Here is a 21978-nt window from a genome sequence, read left to right as displayed (position 1 = left end):
CCAGCAACATCCTTTTTATATATGTCTCCTTCAGCACAATAGGAGGGATATTGTAATCACTGACCTGATGTGGGACTTACAAGTAATGTAGACCAACACAGAAACTGACATGCCCCAGTGACCTTTATGGAAGAGAGATTAATTCTGTTGAAACGGATGGCTGAACAACCATGCCCACAACGTGTCACATCTAGTTCTTTGGGTGTGCTAAAAATTAGCATATCTCCAGCTTTCAGGGCTTTTCAAACTCCCCCCCCCTCCGTTTAAACAACATACAGAATATGTATACTACGTTGTCTTTAAATTTTATAGGCATTATCCCAATAAAATAATTTCCACCTAAAGCTTTGAACTGATTGGAATCTAACATTTAAACCACACGTTATTTATTTATTTATTTTTCCTAATCAAATATTTCAGTTCAAGTATTGCTACTGGGACGTAAAAGCAGGGTACTTTTAAACATTCTGTTTTCTAAAGTCAACGTGTTAAGTCAGATCATACTTTATGAGGGCGCTGGAAAATTCTCTGATTCATCTGTTTCTGGAAAATTCACTTCACTGGGCCCATGCTGAAACACAGAGAGAGCTAAGAGTCCCTCTGAATCCTCTAAAGCAGTGGTTCCCAACCTTTTTTTGACCAGGGACGACTAGGACTTTTTTGTTCGGTGCAGGGACCCCAAGGTTCAAAATAAAAATTCAGAGAATTTGAAAATAAACTTTAACCATAACTGTTAGTTAAACATTAAACTTAGAATAATATTTGAATATATATTTTTATAATAGAGAACTTTTTAATTGAAAATGTTAATTTATTATGGGTTTATAACTTTGTTTCGCGGACCTTAATTTAGTTCCCGGGGACCCCTGGGGGTCCATGGACTCCTGGTTGGGAACCAGTGCTCTAAAGTTAAGGAGGCAGACATGCAGGCCCCTAGAGCAAACTTATCAATAGCCACTGGCCTGTCTCCATCAAAGACCCTGCAGGCAATTGGGAAGGGAAGCTTTACAAAAATCTGGCTTTTTCCCCTCCACCCTCCTTTCAAGCCACAAATGAGAAACACAGAGAAACACGGCATTCAAACATTCTCATAATCTTTATGCACTTAGCAAATTTAAACCCATGCCGTTTAAATAATGAGTTATAAATCACCAAGAAACGAGCAATTTAAATGACTGATTATATATAATATATATAGGTTATTCATATACGATTTAGTAGAGTACATTTTTATCCTCCCTTATCTAGGGAAGTCAGGGTAGCTGGCATACACGGTTGTCCCTTCCTCCTTTTATTCTCAAAACATCAACACCATGAAGGAGGGCAGGCTGAGAATGGACTGGCCCACGGTCACCTTGTGCGTTTTATGGCAAGCAGGAATTCGTATCTAGTCCAACATTCTAGCCCTTGTGTCGCACAGGTCCATCTCTAACCACTGCAGCATGAACCAGAGTCTGGTGGGACCTTAAAGAATACCAACTTTATTCCAGCAGAGGCTTTCAGAGATTAGAGCTCACTTTTTAGAAAGAGCGAGGGGATCCCTAGTCTTTTAAGCCAATGTATTTTATGATTAAATAAGATTGTTAGTCCTTCAGGTGTCACATGACCCCTTTTTAATTTTCGGCGCAAAAGACTAACACTGCTACCCCCCTAGGATCACTGGAGCAATACCGGCTCACATCAAGGAAGAGCAGAAACTCATTTAAGCACTAACCATGTCATCCTAAACTGAGTTACACCCTTTTAAACCCACTGACTTCAATGGATTTAGAAGCATGTAACTCTGCTTAGGATAGCACAGGCTACTGAACAGAGCATTAATACTACCTAGAGCAGAAAGCTTGTATAATTACAAGTAATTTAATTTTGTTTACTAGCTGTTGAAAAGCGACACATTAGACAGTTAATGTTAACTGATCATTTTGCTTCCTGTTTGTGTCAGATTAAACGCCTACTCATTATCTGAATTACTGGGCAGTTCACCTTATTTTCATAAGATGAAAAAGAAACAAGGAAATGTTCTTGTTTATTTATAGAAAGCAAACTTTCCTAATTTGAAAACTAAACAGACTGTAGCTGAAAGAGCACAAAAGCAGGAGCGTGTAAGTCACTCAGGTAGACATGGCGGATGGCATCTCCTAGCCAGATGACTTGCCAGTCCCAGGTCCCCAGTATCCATCCCATAATAACAATGTAGCATATGGTCTATTGTGGCCCGTTTATGATGTGTGACCTCAAAATAGGGTCCCCCCCCCTTAGGGGGTTTATTTTTATTTAAGCAGAAAAGCAGGCTTTTAAGGTAATGCATTTGGGAGAAGACATACGATTCAGTCACGTTTAACCCATTTTTAGCCCGCAAACTTCCAGACTAAAACAGTTTGAGGCAGATTTTTTATGCTTATATTGGAAGCCATCTGAAAAACATAAAAACACTGATAACTAATAGATCATAAACAAACTAGTGTAAAAAGGAGCTTGAACAGCAGTATTAAAAATTTTAAGAATTAAAATGAGGACAAGAATGATAATATAAAATAAGCGAAGTCTGGAAGCAAAACTTAAAAAAAAAAAAAACCCTCATCTACTGAGATATTTTTTTTTACCTGGAGTTTACAACCAAGTATACTGAGTACCAGGCAGGTTTTTTTTTGGGGGGGGGGGTGGAGGGTCCAGAGGTAGGGTGCCACCAAAAAGAAAGCCCTGCCTCTGGTAGCCACCCACTTCAATTCTGAATGTGAGGACGTATATACAGAATCTATCCAGAGTGATGGACAGCTGCCTGTATTAGCACCTTTAAACATTCTAGCCCTACACAGTTCAGGGCTTTAAAGGGTAATTAGAACTTTGAATTGCTTCCAAAAAATATAAGTAGCCAATGAAGCGCTTTTTGGACTGAGATAACCCTACTTTCTGCACAAGCAGTCTTGTTGCAGCATTTTTAACTAACTAAAGGTCCTGAACAGCCTTCAAGGGCAGGCACACATAAGTGCACTGCAGTAGCTCAATCTGAATATGATCAGAACATGGATAACCATGGCCAGACTTCTTTTATCAAGGTAAGGCTATGGTTGACGCAGTCAAAGATGGATGAAAGTACTATCCATAGGAGTTTTATGACCCTACAAGTTAGAGCCTAACAGAAAAGGGGAAATTAATATTTAGAAAGCTTCCCCTCAAACCATGTCCTCCCCTCCAGGATACCATGAGCCCTTTGGTACCTGAGCAGACCAATGTTATCTTCCTCTTTTTCTTTTGTTCTCCATTTAACTGATGCTCAATTGCTCCTGACATTCAATCAGTCACATTTTTTATCTCGCCCTTCCTCCCAGGAGCTCAGAACAGCGCACATGGGTCTCTCTTACCTATTCAATCCTCGCAACCACCCTGCGAGGTGCGTTAGGCCAAGAAAGTATGACTGGCCAAGTCACCCAATGAAATTCATGGCTAAGTGGGGATATTGAACCACAGCCTTCAGGCTGTAGGCTAACACTCTAACCACACTGCCTCTCAGTGCCTTCCGGAATGTAATGGGTTCCATGCTTCAGAGAGAGGAATGAATGCGCTCAGTGCTCAGACCACTGGGTGGGTGCATTTCATGTGTGTGTTAAGTTTATGCTCATATTTTTCTGCCTACCCAGGATGCAAACACCCCTGCCTTGTTCATGAGTAATCTTGTTTGCCGCTCTACTGCCACCGGTTTTGCTTTTGGGGGGAACAAGCCAGTGGGCAATAAGGGGGAGAAAAGTAACTACAGAACCACATCTTCCTCTCCAATATTCTATAAGCTCTCAGAGGGTTAGACCAATTATACACACACACATTACCATTTAGCAGACATGCAACTGCTCTTCAATATTCTGTGCCTTGTGAGCACGCTTGGCCTCATCAAGTTGTGGGAGTGAGCTTCCTTTTGGTTAATTTTCTGCACACCCGTGGAGCCTCCTGAGTATGTAGAGCCAGCGTGGTATAGTGGTTAAGAATAGTGGTTTGGAGCGGTGGACTCTAGAGAACCGGGTTTGATTCCCCACTCCTCCACATGAGTGGCGGAGGCAAATCTGGTGAACCGGATTTGTTTCCCCACTCCTACACAAGAAGCCAGCTGGGTGACCTTGGGCAAGTTACGGCTCTATTAGAGCTCTCTCAGCCTCACCTACCTCACAGGGTGTCTGTTGTGGGGAGGAGAAGGGAAGGTGATTGTAAGCCGGTTTGAGTCTCCCTTAAGTGGTAGAGAAAGTCAGCATATAAAAACCAACTCTTCTTCTTCTTCTAACTGATCCAAGGGAGACCTAGCCTTGCTGCTTTCGTAGTTACTGTGAGATACCAATTTTGTGATTAGAGGTGAAATATCAACATATTTACATTCATATTTTATTTTAATCAGACTATTTTAAGGGGGGAAAGCAATTTAGGGTATTTTTCTTTTACAAGCTGTAGTAACTCACACTCACTTTAAAATGTCAATGATACTCTTCCACCCTATGCTAAGGGTTCATTGGCCAGGAAAACGACAAAATCCCTAAATGAGCCTCCTTCTGCAAATCGCTATTCCCTATACACAATGCCCTCAAAAGCTCCCTCTACAGAACCAAAACACTTCAAATCCCACCCCAATGTTTCAGAGGCTGCAAACTACAATAGTCCATTACAAGATGTTATTTCAACTTCAGCATTTTCTACCCTTTTAAATGAAGAGGTAGGGAGTAAATAGCTTGTGCCTCTTCTGATCCAGGGGATAAAGTGCTTTGTGGATCCAATTTTCTCTCCCGCTCTGCCCGAAGGAAGTCAATGGATTCCCGCCAACTCTGCAGCAACAGCCTCTGGCCTGCTGTTTTCATTCGGCTCTGAATATTCAAGGTTAACTTCAAAGGGAAGCTAAGACAACAGGGGAGAAGGCAAAGGGACTGCAATGAAATTGCATGGCAAAGGAGGGGGGAGAAAAAGATTTCCTCTTTCTACTACCAGGCGAATCACCCTAATGGTCCTAGTTCCCAAGCTATCACACAACATTGCTCCATATCGCTCCAACACACTCGGTCCCAAGAGGCAGCACGGAACTGCTCACCTTCAGGCTTCTACCAGAGATGCATTACAGTCTAATCCTGCCTAATGGAAGCAGACTCCTAATATCATACTGGGATCAGATCCAGAAACTTGACTAATCTTAGTGCATTAGCAGGGACTATCTGGAGATCAGCTCTAGCATTTCGCTAGGAAAAGAGATTCCCTTGCGAGGTAACAAATCCACAGCTGCTCGAGGCCCTTAACGGCGTTTGCAAAGGATCGAGATAAATGGATTCTCACACTGCCCGCATTTGGGCCATCTTCGCTTACTGGTTGTGCTCAGAGGTCCAGGCATTAAAAAATCCACTTGCAGAGAAAAGGAGATTTTTTCTGAATACTAGAATACCTTGACAACTGTTTCAGATGAACCTATAAAGCTGCCCTCGGTCCACCTAGCTCAGCATCATCTAGTGTGACTGGCACATGCTCTCCAGGGTGTCAGACAGAGAGGTGTATTTTTTTTCCTCAGATGGTACCCGCTTGGAGATGCCAAGGATTGAACCAGGAACCTTCAGCATGTAAAGCAAATGTTCTTCCAACAAGCCACAGCCCCTTCCCCATGATATAAATCTCCTTACACCAACCATTGGTCTGTATAGCATCGTCCTTTTTTTTTCTGAGTGGCAGTAGCTCTTCAGGGTCTCAGGCAACTTCTGCATACAAAGCAGGTGTGCCATTACTCAGCTGCACACAGGCCCTACTTAGATTCTAGCAAGGAGAACGACAGTATTCATCCATTGACATTTTTTCATTGACTGAAATAAATCTAGTATTGCCCAAGAAAAGTGGATTACAGTTTACAATAAAAAATGGACTCCAGTTTCAGAGAAACTACCCCTGCAATGCAGGTCAGTCTTAGAGCTCTGTCTGGATTCACCTCTGGCATCGGGCAGCGTAGGAACATTTTGAATATTTTTTTCTTTTTGCATGTTTGTTTTTCTGTTTTCTTTAAAGCCCTTAGCAGAAAGCAGGAATCAAAGTGACTTCAAAAATTTATTGGGGGGGGGGATTGTTAGCATTTGTTTTAAGGTTTTTTTACAACACCATGTATTCCTTTACCATAATGAGGTCAACTGCCGTGTAGTGTTTCATGCCTCCCCCCCCCCCCTGGTATTTTTTTAAATATTTCCTTGCAGGTACAGAAAGCATTGGGTCATTTTTACCTCCCCCCCGCACCTGCACTGAATGGGAACGTAAAATGACCATTTAATGTGAAATTGACTAAAATTTTATTTGTACATTTTCTCCCAGGAGACTGTGCTGCTGTTCTATTCTTGTACTGCCAAAGGGAAATACATAATGAAGTATAGATTTTTTATCCTTTGCAGCTGGTGTCGTGTGAAATAAAACCATCGAAGTTATTTATTTCTATTACTTAGTCTGGGATTTATCTGACTCCCCCCACACACTAGATTAGTAAAGAACACTTTCTGGTTCTTTGGAGTTAATGCCAGCCTGTCCCAAAAGACTGCAGACGGCTAACATTAAACAATTTCATAAAAACAATCAAATAACATTGAAAATAATAAAAGGCCGACCTAAAGCCCACCGAAAAGTCTTAACAGCAGCAGCCATTTCAATAACTACACAATCAGCAATAGGAAAATTAAATTTCCTTCGACCTAACTAAAAGCCATTTGAAAAAGAAGTCCTAGAAAGCCTTCTAAAGGAAAGCAAAGAAGACGCTTGCCCCACATTCTCAGGCTCTTTCTGGACTGCGCAGGGCTGGGCCACAAGAGAAAAAAAACGCAATTTCAGGCACAAGACAAGTGAGCACAATGAGAAAAAAACACTGTAAGAACCATGATTCACACCCTGCCTTCCTACCTATATGAAGACCCACCTAGTCATGCTGTCAAAAGGAGCAATCCTAAGGAGGTCTTCTCAGAACTAAGTCCCATTTTCCTCAAAGGGGTTGACTCCAAGAAAAGTGTTCTTAGGATTGTAGCCATAGGCGGTTTCCTTTTTATACTGCAGTCTCCTTTGTGCCTTATACAGGATTAGAATAGTCAGCTAAGAGCGGCATTTTTAAAAGGGGTTTGGGCAAGGAAAGGCATCCCATTTAGCAATGCAGGTGCTGGAGAGGGAGGACGCTCTGCACATTCCCAGAAGCTTGGGGCCATTTCTGCCAGAAGACTGAAGCAGGCCATTGGTCCCATTTTTCTACTCCGATGGGCAGCACCTCTCTAAGGTCTCAGGTACAGTAGGGTCCTCCCCAACCCAACAGCGGAGATGCCAAGGACTGAATGTGGAACCTTCAGCAGGCAAAGGAAGTGCTCCACCACGGAGCCATAGCCTGCCTTCTTGTAGGGCAGAGGTCCCCAACATTTTTGAGCCTGCGGGCACATTTGGCATTCTGACACGGCATGGTGGGCGCAGCAACAAAATGGCTGCCACAGAATGGCTGCACCAGGAGGTGGAGCCAGCCACAAAATGATTGCCACAGCGGCAGATCCTTGTGCTATGGTGGCAGCTGCCGCCAAAGCGACATTAAAAAAAAAAAAAACTGCACAGCCAATCAAATCTACAATAGTGTATCAGAAGCCTTGCAGGGCAAAAGCCCTACCTGGCCCTGCCCTCTTAAGAACATAAGAAAGGCCATGCTGGATCAGACCCAGGCCCATCAAGTCCAGCAGTCTGCTCACACAGGGGCCAACCAGGTGCCTCCAGGAAGCCCACCAGCAAGACCACCGCAGCAACATTATCCTGCCTGAGTTCCACAGCACCTAATATATCAGGCATGCTCCTCTGACCCTGAAGGATAAAAACACTTGGCTGGCACCAGAAAAGGTGTTGGTGGGCACCCATGGGCACCTCACTGGGGACCCCTGCTGTAGGGTTTTCAAGGCAAGAGATGAATAAGAGGTGGTTTGCCATTCCCTGTCTCCATAGTGACCCTGGACTTCCTGGCGGCTTACCATCCAAGTACTAACCAGGGCCAATCTTGCTTTAGCTTCTGAGATTTGACAAGATTGGGTTGTCCCTGTGTGGGAAAACATCCTAGTATAACAAGGAGCCTGGGGATAGGGTAGACACAATAGAACATAAGATTTAAAATAAAGGGGGGGGGGGGAAGAACCTTTGTGCATAAGAGGAGAAACATGGGCATCACCCCTGTGACAATATACACATGCAGAAATGCCTCCAACCAGCATACCGACCTTGCTGTTAGGGCTGTAGGCATTCTCCAATCCTGCTCTCCTCTCTGCTAGCCTGCAGGGTTTCTAAAGGCACAGGCAAGAACTCAAACACTCCAGATCCGCAAATCTCTCCTTACTGATTCTTCAAGATGCTGTTTGCAGCACATTAACGTTTACGAACTTGTTTAGGAGCATGCAAAAATTCCATATGCTTGGACTCGAGCCACGCTCCTAGCCGCTATGCTGCAGTAGCTCGCTCTATGCCGGGAACCTCTAACAGGTAGCTGCCAGCTGCTACGGAGTGGCTCATGTGTCCCTAGAAGACCCAGGAAAAGATCTCGAAAAGATCCGCTCTTGGCTTTCACAGCCCTTTTTTCCCTCCACGCTGCTTAGCATTTCTGGTGCACTTCCTAGTCTGCGTTGTTTCTAGGACGGAAGAAAACTTGGTAATGTGCAGTGTGCGGGGGAGATCAACTCGAGTTCTTTTTCATTATGCAAAAGCAACTCTTGTTAAAGAAAAGGTGAGCAAGCCTTGCTTTTATAGCCTCTCAGGTGCCCTGTCGCTTTAAAAAGATCCCTTCCCCCCCCCCAAAAAAATACACACAGTTTTTGATTTCCACCACGGAAGCTGCAGCACGGGGGCTGGCAGCGGCAGGCCCTGTTATCCAAACCAAGCTTCCAGGAAGCTTCCATCTGCTGAGTATTTATGCAACTAGAGGGAGTGGGACTGAATTGCCAGGGTGAGGAATTAAAAAATGAGTGGAAGCCGAAGGGGGTGGGGATTAAAACCATCAGCCCACTCAGGATTGCCAATAGTGAAATGCAAGCCATTATCTTTGTTGTTGTTGTTTGCCTATGAGTGATTATTTTCAAGCAGAAGCTGCAGTCCCCTTGGCACTATGCAAGGCAGGAAGGGCTCTTGGCTGGGAGATAAGCCATACCAAACTCAAGCTTTGCTACTTGTGGGGGGTGTCCACAAATTAGCTCACCATAGGAGAGCACATTCTTTTTATTCCAATAAGAGCTCCAGTCCAGGTTCCCAGCTATGGGTTGAGAAATGCCTGGAGATTTGGGGGGTGCAGCCTGAAGAGGGTGGGGTTTGGGGAGAGAGGACTTCAGTGGGGTATAATGTCATGGATCTCTGTCACCTGGAGATCAGGTGTAATAGCAGGAGATCTCCAGGAGGTTGGCCAGCCGAGCTCCAGTCTTTCTTGGGAACTGGCCCTCCCTGGCTTTGTACAGAGCCTTGGTAAGGAGGTTATTTCACTGTCTTTAAGTCTCTGCAAGGGCTGGAGATTCAGGAAAAAAGCCCCTGCTGTGGGAGGTGAGGTGCTCCTATAGTTGTGCCCTGAATGCCTCTGAAGCTCAGCATAACATGACAGTGAAAATCCCACCCCTCCATCTCAAGGGGAGACTCACAGGCCATGGGAGCACAAGTGTTGGCTGCCTACCAAGGCCAGGAAAGATTTGTAGACTCCTGCAATGCACCACAAAAAAAAGAGAGGAGCTGCAGCCCAAGGCCAAAACAAAAAGGCAATGCAATGAGTTCATGCTATTGAGCAATTATAAAATCATAGAGGCCCATCCAGGCCATCTAGTCCAACCCCCTGCTGTAAGAACTTTCTCAATAACACTCTTGTTTCAAGAGCTAACCGCAAGCAGTTACATTCTGTCTCTCTCTCACACACACACCTTTAAATCCTGATTTCTGTTGAATATTGTGTATCTAAAATGTTGGGAGTTGAAAGCTTTAAAGAGCAATGGCTCAGAATATTCACAGACATCCCAACATTACAGGGGGGAAAGCAGCCAGAAGGTTTACAGGCAAATTATTAGGGGGGGGGGGAGATAGTCAGTTTGGCCGTGATAAAAGCCCTAAGGACAGAAGCAGTTTTGTGGGGTAGGGTGAGCAGCAGCTTCAAAAGCAGCAATTTGAAGAAGCAGAGAGGGGCAAAGACAAGACCCGGAACAAGAAAGAGCCAAGGCAGAAGTAGGGCTGGGGCAAACCTATATATGGAGCCCAAGACAGGAAGGACTGGGGTAGACAAAGATCACTTGGGGGCAGAGAATTGGGGGGACCTAGGGTTGCTGAGTCTAGCTAGGGGAAGAGACAGGCCAATGGTCTCACTTAGTAGAAAGCAGCTTTCTGTGTCTACATATGAATACCATTTAACTGAATTTCCATGGAATATATATCCAGTTTGTTTTTGTTTTCATTTCAGAATTCATGTCGAGGCTGATCTCAAACTAAAGCATTAAAAACCACTTTGCTGACTAGTTCTCTACTTAAAGAGAGGAAATTTAACACAAAGTAGTAATTAAAAACACACTATAAGCCATTTACATTCTTTCAGGCTTAGTAACAAAGGAGTTAGTATTCCAGGAAGATTGCCTTCACAGAAGAGCTATTTCCATTGGGAAGATTTTATTTTAGTTAAGAGATGTACTTGCAAAAATGCACCAATGATCCAGCTACTAAATGCCAGAATTCCCACCCACCCATTCCCAAAACATCCTTGGACAGGAAGTTTTATTGATATGTGCAAGAATTCATGTTTACTGCACTCTGGAAACAGCTGGATCAATCTAAGATTAGTGAGTGTAGAGAAGAGCAAGCCAGAGGCATTTATTTTAAGGTTTTTTTTGGTAGGCCTTTTGGTAAATTAGGAAGCAGTGGTTTGAATTTCTTGTTTTCACTCTACTATTGATTATTCTTGTTTCTTTTCTTGGATAAACATTTGATCTTGCATTTTGTTTTGTCTGCTGTCCTAAAACGGTGAGAAAGAAGCGGGGCAGAGAAAAGGCTGCGAGGAGACTGTGAATGAGGTTAGGCTGAGAGAGGCTTGCTCAAGGTCACCAGCTACACTTCATGACTCAGAGAATCGCATCCAGGTCTCCTCAGTATTAGTTCACCATTCTAACCACTATATTGTCACAATCCCACCCTGGGTCTCTGTGTTTTCACATGCGTGTTGCATGTTTGCCTGAAAGTCAAAGCATGTTTCCTCTTGGTTGCCACTACCAAGGTATAAAACCTAGCCTCTCACATAACCAGCGCCCTGGGGAACCCAAGTAAGGCTGCCTCTGGGCAAGTACAAAGGGTAGAGCTAGGGTTGCCAGGTCCCTCTTCGCCACCGGCAAGAGGTTTTTTGGGCAGAGCCTGAGGAGGGCGGGGTTTGAAAAGGGGAGGGACGTCAATACCATAGAGTCCAATTGCCAAAGCAGCCATGTTCTCCAGGTGTGCTGATCTCTATCTGCTGGAGATCGGTTGTAATAGCAGGAGATCTCCAGCTAGTACCTGGCAGTTGGCAACCCTAGGTAGAGCATCCAATTACTTTAGCACCCCCTCCTGCACACATGCATGTCCTTAGCATGTATGAGTGGTCTTCAGAATGTGGGTAGGATTTGAGTCACAGTCTGTTTTCTTAAACGAGAAAGAGGCTTCATTACTAAATATTAAACTAGAACACACACACACAGGAAAAACAGCGATCATAGTTAGGAGATACAGATCAAGGGAAAATGACAATAAAACATGAGTCTAGCTAAGTGACAAGACAGTTACCTCAAATGCAGCAAACACACCCCAAAATCCCTACTGCCCCCCCTCCCGACAGAGAAGGATGGGTCCCACAGATCACAGCACCTGGGCAAAGTGTCTGAAAACAGAACAAAGGAAGATCCCACCTTTTAAAACTTCCGCCTGCTTTGGTGAAAACCTCCCCCCCCCCGCAATTCAGTGTTAGGAATCCTGCCCCTCATGGGAGATACTCTAAGCTCTGCCAATGAGGTCCTTTGGCACGTAGCCCACATCTCTCTCCCCCACCCCAATTGGGTTTTCATGATGCCCATTCATCTCCTCTTTTGGCAGGTAGGCCAAATGGTTTGTTTCCCCACCAAAACCCAATCCCTGTTTTCCCTGACTCCCCTCTCTTATGGAAATAGTTGCCACAGTTTCAGGGACCCCAATCATAGCATATACCATTGTGGCTCTCTCTCAACTATGGTATATAAGGCATACATCTACATCAGTGGTTCCCAACCTTTTTTTGACCAGGGACCACTAGGACTTTTTTGTTCGGTGCAGGGACCCCAAGGTTCAAAATAAAAATTCCGAGAATTTGAAAATAAACTTTAATCATAACTGTTAGTTAAACATTAAACTTAGAATAATATTTGAATATATATATTTTTATAATAGAGAACTTTTAATTGAAAATATTAATTTATTATGGGTTTATAACTTTGTTTCACGGTTCTTAATTTAGTTCTCGCGGACCCCTGGGGGTCCACGGATCCCTGGTTGGGAACCAGTGAACTACATGAAACCACTGGGAGGGGTCATCCAGGGATTTGAAGTGAGGAGCCACCGGTGTACGGATGACCCCCAGTTCTATATATCTTTAACTGCGGAGCCGGCTGGGTCTGTGGAAGTCCTGAATAGGAGCCTGAAGGTGGTAATCTGATGGAAAAGGACAGATAAAATGAAGCTCAATTCGGACAAGACTGAGGTCCTATTGGTCAACGGAGAAGCTGCTCAAGGACAGAGGAGTCAGCCTGTGCTGTTGGGAGTTACACTTCTCCAGAAGGATTGGTAGCTAACAGATTAGATGTACAGCTAACAGATGCTACTGGATCCTGGCCTACAGTTGGAGGCACAGATCTCCTCCGTGGCACACAGTGCCTTTTATCAACTTTGGCCTTATACACCAGCTATGGCCATTCCTCAAAATATGAGATCTGGCCACAGTGAGCCATGCTGTGATCACACCCATGCTAGATGACTATAATTCCCTTTACATGGGGCTACCATTCAGAACTGCACAGAAACAAACTAGTCCAAAATGCAGCAACTGGGCCGTTATTTGGGAGGTGGGGTAAATACTGGGATATTAATACTGTGCAGCAAGATCCACACTGGCTGCCTGTTTGTTCCTAGGCACAATAAGAACATAAGGAAAGTCCTGCTGGATCAGACCAAGGCCCATCCAATCCAGCAGTCTGTTCACACAGTGGCCAACCACGTGCCTCTAGGAAGCCCCCAAACAAGACGACTGCAGCAGTCCAGCATTCCCTTCCTTACCTTTGGGGACCTAAATGGGGAGGGGCTAGCCTGATCTCATCAGATCTCAGAAGCTAAGCAGGGTCAGCCCTGGTTAGTATTTGGATGGGAGACCACCAAGGAATACCAGGGTTGCTGTGCAGAGGAAGGCACTGGCAAACCACCTCTGTTAAGTCTCTTGCTTTGAAAACCCCAGAAGGGGTCGCCATAAGTCGGCTGCGACTTGACGGCACTTTACACACACAATTGAAGAATGGCCTCCTCCCATACAATGAAGCCCACTTGTTAAAATCCTTCTCACAAGCACTGCTTTCCGTGTCCCTCCCCCTGCCTGCAGAGGTGAGGCAGGTAGTGACCAGAAAGCACTTTTTCAGCAGTGACACACCGTGCTTTGGGAATGCCTCCTCTCTTTTAGGCCCCAGGCTGAAACATCTCTCTTAATCCAGGATTTTTAACTGGAGAGCCAGCGTGGTGTAGTGGTTAAGAGCGGTGGACTCTAACCTGGTGAACCGGGTTTGTTTCCCCACTCCTCCACATGAAGCCTACTGGGTGATTTTGGGCTAGTCACAGTTCTCTCCGAACTCTCTCAGCCCCATCTACCTCACAAGGTGGCTGTTATGGGGAGAGGAAGGGGAGGAGATTGTAAACTGGTTTGATTCTCCTTAAAAGATGAAGTCGGCATATAAAAACCAACTCTTCCTCTTCTTTAAGGCCACTTCTAGGATCAGTTTCTAGCCTGAGTGCTGTTTTATGTCTTCTCACTTTATCGCTTGTTTTAATAGGGGTAAATTCATGTTTGTTTTTAGTGATTTTTTTAAACCTCGTGAGCTGCCTTGAACAGGTCCCTGGAGAGGGAGCATGTAAGCTTTCTAAATAAATAATCAAAAAGAAACCCCATGGGCCAAAGAAGTCTATCTCTAAATACTAAAGATGATACAGCCCTCACTGTCATGCACTTCTTGCGGATTTAGGAGAAACTGGAAATGCTAGCACCGGAAATTAACTAGCCAGACCTGCTTGCCCTTACCGTTACATCAATCGGTGGCACAGCAGCACGTCTTGGCAGGTTACTCAACTATACGAAACTGTTAACATGCTCCAACTAAGTGGACCAACCACAAAACTTTTAAGAAAACCGAACTAGCAAAAGCTTTGAGACAATGCCAGAAACCTCAACCAGGTAAACAAGTCCAGATTAAACCGTAACCTCCAGTTGCTCTCTTCATGATACCAAGGAAGGTAAAGAAGGAGCTGCAGCAAGAAACCTGCAGAAAGTCAATGCTGCTTCAACGATCCAGCCAGCGACAGACAGCACTGCAGCATCCCCGGCCAGAGAGTAAAGCCTGCGCCAAACAAGTCCTTGCAAGAAACAAAATTGCCTGTTGGGGGAGGGGAAAAAGCAACACAAGGCAATGCCTGGAACTTCCAGGGCTGCTCAATCTGGCCCTAAATCATTATCCTTTCTTAAGTAACTGACTGTCTCTTTCTCTTTTTTTTTTAAGCTTGGTTTATTCTCCCCCTCCAGCCTAAATGAGCTGACAAGGTGTTCAGCCCTGTTTACACACCACAACGCAATTGCAAAATGCACTCCCCCGCCCCCCCCCCCAAACACACACACCCTTAATATGTGAAAGGATATTTTGGAGAGCAGACAAAAAGGTCAACTACCAGAAGAATTTTGCTGGGTCAGATGGAGATACAACTAAGCCCACCACCCTGCTTCCGACAGTGGTCGGATCCTAAGCGAGGCAAGAGAGCAACAGGCCACGGCTGCACAGGAGATGAGATTCCAGGAGGGACAAAACCACTGCACCAGAACAGCTCTTGGCCATGACAGCAAAAGGAAAGCCCCATGCCCAAAGGTTGTCTACCTTTGCTAACCAGATGCTAAAGACGCGGGAGGAGGGTCATCGCTTGATCCACCGGGCCAGCCGCTCTCAGAAATAAGCTACCTAGCCCTTGGCCCAATCCTGCCAGGCAAGTCTTAATTTGCCAGCACCCAGGTGTGTCTCTCTCTCTTTTTTTTTTTTAAAGCTTGGTTTATTCTCCCCCTCCTGCCCGAATTGGCTTTGATGACCACTCGGCACGTGCAACCACTTGCAGGATCGCTTCCACGGTCTCTCTCTCACACACACAAAGGCTGCAGAAGCCTCCTCGCCAGTCAGCTGCGGGTCCCCACGTACCCCTGCCTGGGCAGGAGGAACAAAAGACAGCCAACCCGCGGCCAAGCCAACGCCATCTTCCGCCAGCCCTTTCCGCAGCCCCGGGGACCAGCGGCTCACCTGCCGTAACAGCCCGAGTCAAATGCCATTTCTGCCCGGGGGGGTTTGAGATGCACATTTTCTCCATCCACATTCTCGGAATTCTCCATCCTCGGAATTCTGCAAATCCTCCATCCAAAATCTCTGCACGGGGGCTCATTTTTTTGGGAGTTCTGAGAATTTGGATGGAGAAAAGGAGCCTCTCGAGAGGGGCAAAAGCCTCCCGTGCACGAACGGCCACGGGCAGGCAGCGCGCAAGGCGGAGGGGGGCGCGTTTGCGCCTTAGGGCGCGCGATGGCGTTTGGGCGCACTTGGGGAGGTGGGCAGGGAGAGAGGGAGGGGACCCGCAGCCAGCGCCCCCCCCCCCGGACAAGCCTGCCGGCCTCTGCCCGCGCGCGGCAGCCGGACTCGGGCGGACGCCTCCCCGTGGGCGGGGGGCCGGGTGACTTACAAAGCGGTGCATCGTCCGGCGAAGCATCGTGGGGCCGCCGCCGCGTCGGGCGGGACGGGGCGGGCGGGGGGGCTCGCCGCTTCCCTCCGCGCCGACGGCACGATCCGGAGCCCCCCTCCTCCGGGGCCGGCTCCTCCGGGGCCCCTCCGCCGGTCACCGGCGCGCCGCCCCCGGCCGCATGGCGCCTCCCCTCCCCGTGACGCCGCAGCCCAGCTCAGCCCCTTCCCATCGCCCAAGGCGCGCGGGGCTCCCGGCCTCTCCTCGCCAAGGCGCACGTGGCGCGGGGCCCCACGGCCCTGCCCTGCCCCACCGCTGCTGCCCCCTCTCCCTCCCGCCCTTCTCGCAGGCGCTCCGGGGGCGGACCCGCCGCTTCTCTCCACCCCGTCCGGAGAGCAGCCTGGGAGGTGTAGTTGGAGGCTGCCTGTTGCTGCCGCCGCCGCTTCCCCCTGCCCCGGCTCTCCCCGGCCTGCTTGGGGAGTGGCCGCCGTCGGGCTTGAACGAGGCAACCTCGACAGGGAAACCCTGGCTCGCCCTTCGCCCCTGGTTTTGCCGCGGGCCCGATGCGAAAGATCCCCTTTTCAGCCTGGCTGCGTCCCTCCCTGCCTTCTTGAGTCGTCGAATCCTGGAGTTAGGCGGGACCGCCGGGGTCACACGCACACGTGAAACGCACGCAGCTGCCTTCTGCTGAATCAGAGCCTTGGTCCGTCCAAGTCAGGAGTGTCCACTCAGACCGGCAGGGGCTCTCCAGGGTCTCAGGCGGAGGTCTTTCCCAGCACCTCTTTGCTGGTCCCTTTAACTCACTGGTTCCCAACCAGGGGTCCCTGGACCCCCAGGGGTCCGCGAGAACTAAATTCAGGTCTGCGAAACAAAGCGATAAACCCATAATAAATTAATATTTTCAATTAAAAGTTCTCTATTATAAAATATATATATTCAAATATAATTCTAAGTTTAATGTTTAACGAACAGTTATGATTAAAGTTTATTTTCAAGTTCCCGGAATTTTTATTTTGAACCTTGGGGTCCCTGCACCGAACAAAAAAGTCCTAGTGGTCCCTGGTCAAAAAAAGGTTGGGAACCACTGCTTTAACTGGCGATACCGGGGATTGAGCCTGGAACCTTCTGCATGTCAACCTGGGACTTTCTGCATGCCCAGCAGATGCTCTACCACTGAGACACCGCCCCTTCCCATTTTGGAGATCTTGTCCAAAATTGGCCGAAAATCCTGGGGGCCAATCCGCCTGGGGGCTGCCTGCCTCCTCTCCCTCCTCCCAGCTCCCTTGCCCGGTCGGAGCCCCCCCGTGTGGCGGACAGCCCTGCCTGTCCCCATCTGGGGACTGCCCCGCCTTCCTCCTCTCCCTTGCAGGGTCATCTAGTCCAACCTCTGGCACAATGCAGGAATTTCACAACGACCACACACACACACACAGTGACTCCTACTCAATTACCAGAAGATGGCCAAGGTGCCCTCCCTTTCATGAACTGCCTAAAGTCACAGAATCAGCATTGCTGACAGATGGCCATCTAGCCTCTGCTTAAAAACCTCCAGGGAAGGAGCACTTACCATCTCCCGAGGAAGCCTGTTCCACCGAGGAACCTCTCTAGCTGTTAGAAAATCCTTCGTAATGTCCAGATGGAAACTCTTTTGATTTAATTTCAACCCGTGGGATCTGGTCCGACCTTCTGGGGCAACAGAAAACAACTGGGCACCCTCCTCTATATGACAGCCCTTCAAGTACGTGAAGATGGTTATCATATCCCCTCGCAGTCTTCTCCTCTTCAAGCTAAACATACCCAGCTCCTTCAACCTTTCCTCTTAGGACTTGGTCTCCAGACCCCTCACCATCTTTGTTGCCCTCCTCTGGACATGTTCCAGCTTGTCTACATCTTTCTGAAATTGTGGTGCCCAAGGAGTCAGTGGACTCCTTAATACATATCCTTTTGCATTGTCCTTACATATACCAACTTAGGCTAAAATAGATTATACCATGTTTTAACAAATGGTCCACATCTTCTCCAGCAACTTTGGAGCAAAAGGTTCAGTTCCATTTAGAGGACTTTGACCCTCAGTGTACTTATTTTGTTGCTCGTTTTTTGGAAGCTGCAGAAAAGAGACGAAGGGAGGTGTTCTTAGAGAATGATCTTATTTAGGTTTTATTGGTCAAGGCCTTGGTCTAAGAACGGGGAAAGAAAGAAAAGAAAGGGAAACCCTGGTCTGAAACTGGGGGATGAGAATCTGCTAAGAGGGTCAAGGAGCCAGCATGGTGCAGTGGTTAAGTGTGGCAGGGTCTAATCTGGAGAACTGGGTTTGATACCCCGCTCTTCCACATGAGCGGCGGATGCTAAATCTAGTGAACCAGGTTTGTTTCCCTACTCCTCCATATGAAGCCTGCTGGGTGACCTTGGGCTAGTCACAGTTCTCTCCGAACTCTCTCAGCCCTACCTACCTCACAAGGTGCCTGTTGCGGGGAAGGGAAGGAGATTGTTTTTGTTGGCATCTCTGCCCCTGAGAGCTGCAAACTGGACGTTCCTCCATTTGTGGTTTGGAAAGGTGTCATAACCTTTGAGAGATTGAAATTAATTTGGGATTTTTTTTGCTGTGATGAAAGGGATTGATCTCTTTCCAGGATTCTTAGGATGACTGAGAGACAAACTAGACACTTTATTTTTTAAAGAACTGGGTTCTGGGTTCCCTGCAACCTTGCGCCAATTGCCGAGAATGGCTGGTAAAAAATAAAGCAGCTCCCTTTTGGGCTCAGAATGCTGCTATAGGGGGAGGAAAAGCTTCTGCCTCCCCCCCCCACTATTTTCCATGCTAAAACAGCACTGGGGGAGGAATTATTTCACGAATCAGCAAAAACTGGGAAATAACTCCCTGTTTTGGCCCAGAAAATGGCTGGGGGAGGAGGTAGGAGCCCTTCCTTCCCCCTGCGGCAGTGGTGCAAATCCATTTGGGATCGGCTTTGGTTTTTTTTTAAAGCCATTCTCTGCAGCAGCTACGTGGCTGAGGGGAACCTGGACCCATCTCCTCAAAAAAGAAAATGTCTTGTTTGGCCCTGAATCAAGGCACCATGCAATTTATGACTGACTCACATCTGACTTTGGTGCACTGTCAACAAATCAGGCCAGCCTTAGCTGGAGGCTGATGACTTGTGTTGCAAGCAGAGTCACAACTTTCTACTTCCATGGAAGTCAATGGGCTTAGGAGGACTGTGCAGTTAAGAAATTTGACCAAAAGTGCTCCAGCCGCCAGTGGTCAACTAGTAGCCCTCCCCGTTGTGCATGGAAGTTCCTCTTAGCCTATCCTGGCTAATACCCATTGATAGATATATGAGACCTCCTCTCTCCTTGTGAGATTTTTTGGGAACAACATTTTGCAAGGATGGGGATGCTCCCTCCCCTGTTCGCATCCAGATCATATGTGATTCTCAGAAGCATCTCTGTTTTGCGCCAGCTCCTGGTTCATTTAGACTGCCAGAGTAAGCCTCTGCAACCAGTTGGGTTCACTGGCTGAGTGCAGACTGCCTGTCTGTCATTGGAAACAATTCAGGTGACCCGTCAATTCTGTACGAACCCCTTTGCTTCAAGGTTTTTTTGATCTCTCATTAATAACACTGCAGCACTCATTGGCTTGGATCCTGCCTAGAATTTCTGTGTGCACAAGAGGAGGATGGAGTTTTACCTATTCCCGCTCCCTGCGGACATCTCTAATTCCACACCAAGATATTCCTTGGGGGTCCCCCTTTTCTCTAGGATGAGTATTTTGGGGGCATTTGGGGCAGCTGCAGGAGGAAGGGTTTGACAAAAATTGTGGGTCCTCCTTTCTCCTGTGGAAATTCCAGGTAGGATCCAAGCCATTGTGACGGATGAAATAAATCAACATCACATATACAACTGAAGAATATTGTGGTACATTAACACGAACATTTTTCTACTTAGTGTCTTAGTATATTTTTATCCTGTCCTTCCAAGGAGCTTGGGACAGGATATGTAGTTCTCTCCCCCTTTCCTTTTATTCTCACAACAACCTTGCAAGGTAGGTGAGGCTGAGAAAGTACAACTGGCTCATAGTCACCCATAGTGTAGTCCTTTGCATAGGTATTCCAGACCAAGCCCATCAAAAGCAATAACTGCACAGGACTACATTACCAGTGAGTTTTGTGCAACAGAGGCTATTTGAACTCAGATCCTAGTCCAACCCAGTGCATCACACTGGGTTAAGCTTTTGTGCCAGACCTGGTCTCAGTAGGAATGGGGAGGGCCTAGCTAAAGGAAGTGATTGTCCCTCTTGGGCTTTGTACACTATCTGTCTGCTCCTGTGATCAAAGGACTACTGAGGATCTATCCCACATCACATTCCAGTGTCCAAGATATGAGGATGAGCGTAACCGATTTTTGTAGACCATATTATCCCGCTTCCCAGGCAGGTCAGATCAAGAGAAATTAATCATTTTATTGAAAGACAGAGACAAATTCATTACTTTCCAAATGGCAAGATTTGCTGCCGCCATCACGAAGCATTAAAAGACAATGGGGCATGCTGACCATAATATCTCTGACCCATAATTGCTCTACTCTGGGTCACTTGTCATTTATCTCTGGATTGTATGATCTTTCCTTCCAATTATTAGATATATTTTTAATGATGAATTTGTGTTTGCATTTTAATATTTTATTGAAAATGTTTAATTTTTTAACTTATGTTAAATTATGTTACTATTTTTATGTTATTTATTTTATTTTGGTGGAATTTCTACCTTATTCTGTATTATTGCTATGGCTTGATGATGACAATACACTATCTGTCTTCTGAAGATGCCATCCTGTAAATGGGTAAGATAGATAGCTGCCTATATGCTCAAATTCTCTGTTGTGGCCCCCACCTCGTGGAATGGACTGCCTGAGAGGTCAGGAGGGCTCCCAGACTTTAGTTATTTGCAAACTATGTAAAACAGAATTGTTCAGGGAGGGCATTTTTACAAAGGGAATAAGAGCTATAATATAACAGAGAATTTCAGGAGGTTTATAAAAGCAATGTAATCTATGCCATTGTGTATGGTATGTAGTATCTATATGTTGTATGGATTATCTTGCTTTTGCTGCATTGTTTTCTACTGGTAATTCCATTTTCTGCATCATTTGACATATCAAGTCTGATACTTTTTGCACTGTCTCTAATTTTGAAATCCTAATCCTATTGCATTGCTTATTAGATCTCTCATACTACATGATTGCATAGTCTTACGCTGGGAAATCTGCCTTGAGTCTCAGTGAGAAAGGCAGACTATGAATAAATAAATATATCTTGCTTTGGCTGGTCATGTCCATTTGGGAGCAGCTCATACCTACTCTGACAGGATCTTTCCCTTTTAACTAAATCATTTAGGGTCTGTGTAGCAATGCAACACAACTACCTTCTGGATAGCTTCACTTTAAAATAACACCCTTTACACACTTGAACTTCTGCTCTTTCTTAAATGTTTTTATCCTGGTTTACTCGTTCTGATTTAATTGCTGACAGGGGGTTATTGTTTTTGCTTTCACTTCTTCTTTTTCTTCTTTTTTCCCTTTGTTGTTGGCTGTGTGCCCTTCCTGGTTTTCTGCTGCATAATTTTTTAAAACTCTTCAGTCTGAGTTTGTAGCTTTTTTTGGATCAGACTGACTGAAATGGCTATTTTAGCCGACTGCTTAGATTTTCTTTGAGGAATGCTGTTCTTAGTGAAGGTTTTCTTTTAATTTTTTCCTTCACTAGTCTTGAGCATTATTTTTGTTAACCAAAAGACAAGACACACATTTTCTAAACAAATACCTCTCTATAGAAAATTGCGCTGCCACCTGTGCAGACAACCTGCTTGAGATAGCTTACAAAGTGTTACCCAAAACATAATGAATGCACCCAACAAATGCCCAGAACTGCTGTTTGGAAGAAAAGCCTCCCTGATGGGATCTTTCTTCCTGCCTTCAAAGCCCTGTTTAAAATCCACCCTCTGGAGCCATTGATAC

General features: G+C 46.1%; 1 protein-coding gene across 1 annotated transcript in view; it reads right to left on the bottom strand.

The window, feature by feature from the left end:
* Positions 1–16010, bottom strand: part of ATP11C (ATPase phospholipid transporting 11C) — a 100054-nt gene extending 84044 nt beyond the window's left edge. The window contains exon 1 of the mRNA XM_056859255.1: positions 15976–16010. Coding sequence (XP_056715233.1) covers positions 15976–16002 — 27 coding nt within the window. The 5' untranslated portion in view covers positions 16003–16010. The remainder of the gene's footprint in view (positions 1–15975) is intronic.
* Positions 16011–21978: the final 5968 nt, after the last annotated feature.

Source organism: Euleptes europaea, chromosome 13, assembly GCF_029931775.1.
Source record: "Euleptes europaea isolate rEulEur1 chromosome 13, rEulEur1.hap1, whole genome shotgun sequence".
In the NCBI taxonomy this organism is placed as follows: domain Eukaryota; kingdom Metazoa; phylum Chordata; class Lepidosauria; order Squamata; family Sphaerodactylidae; genus Euleptes; species Euleptes europaea.
Note: the sequence above shows the minus strand (reverse complement) of the source record. Positions and strands in the feature narration are given on the sequence as shown.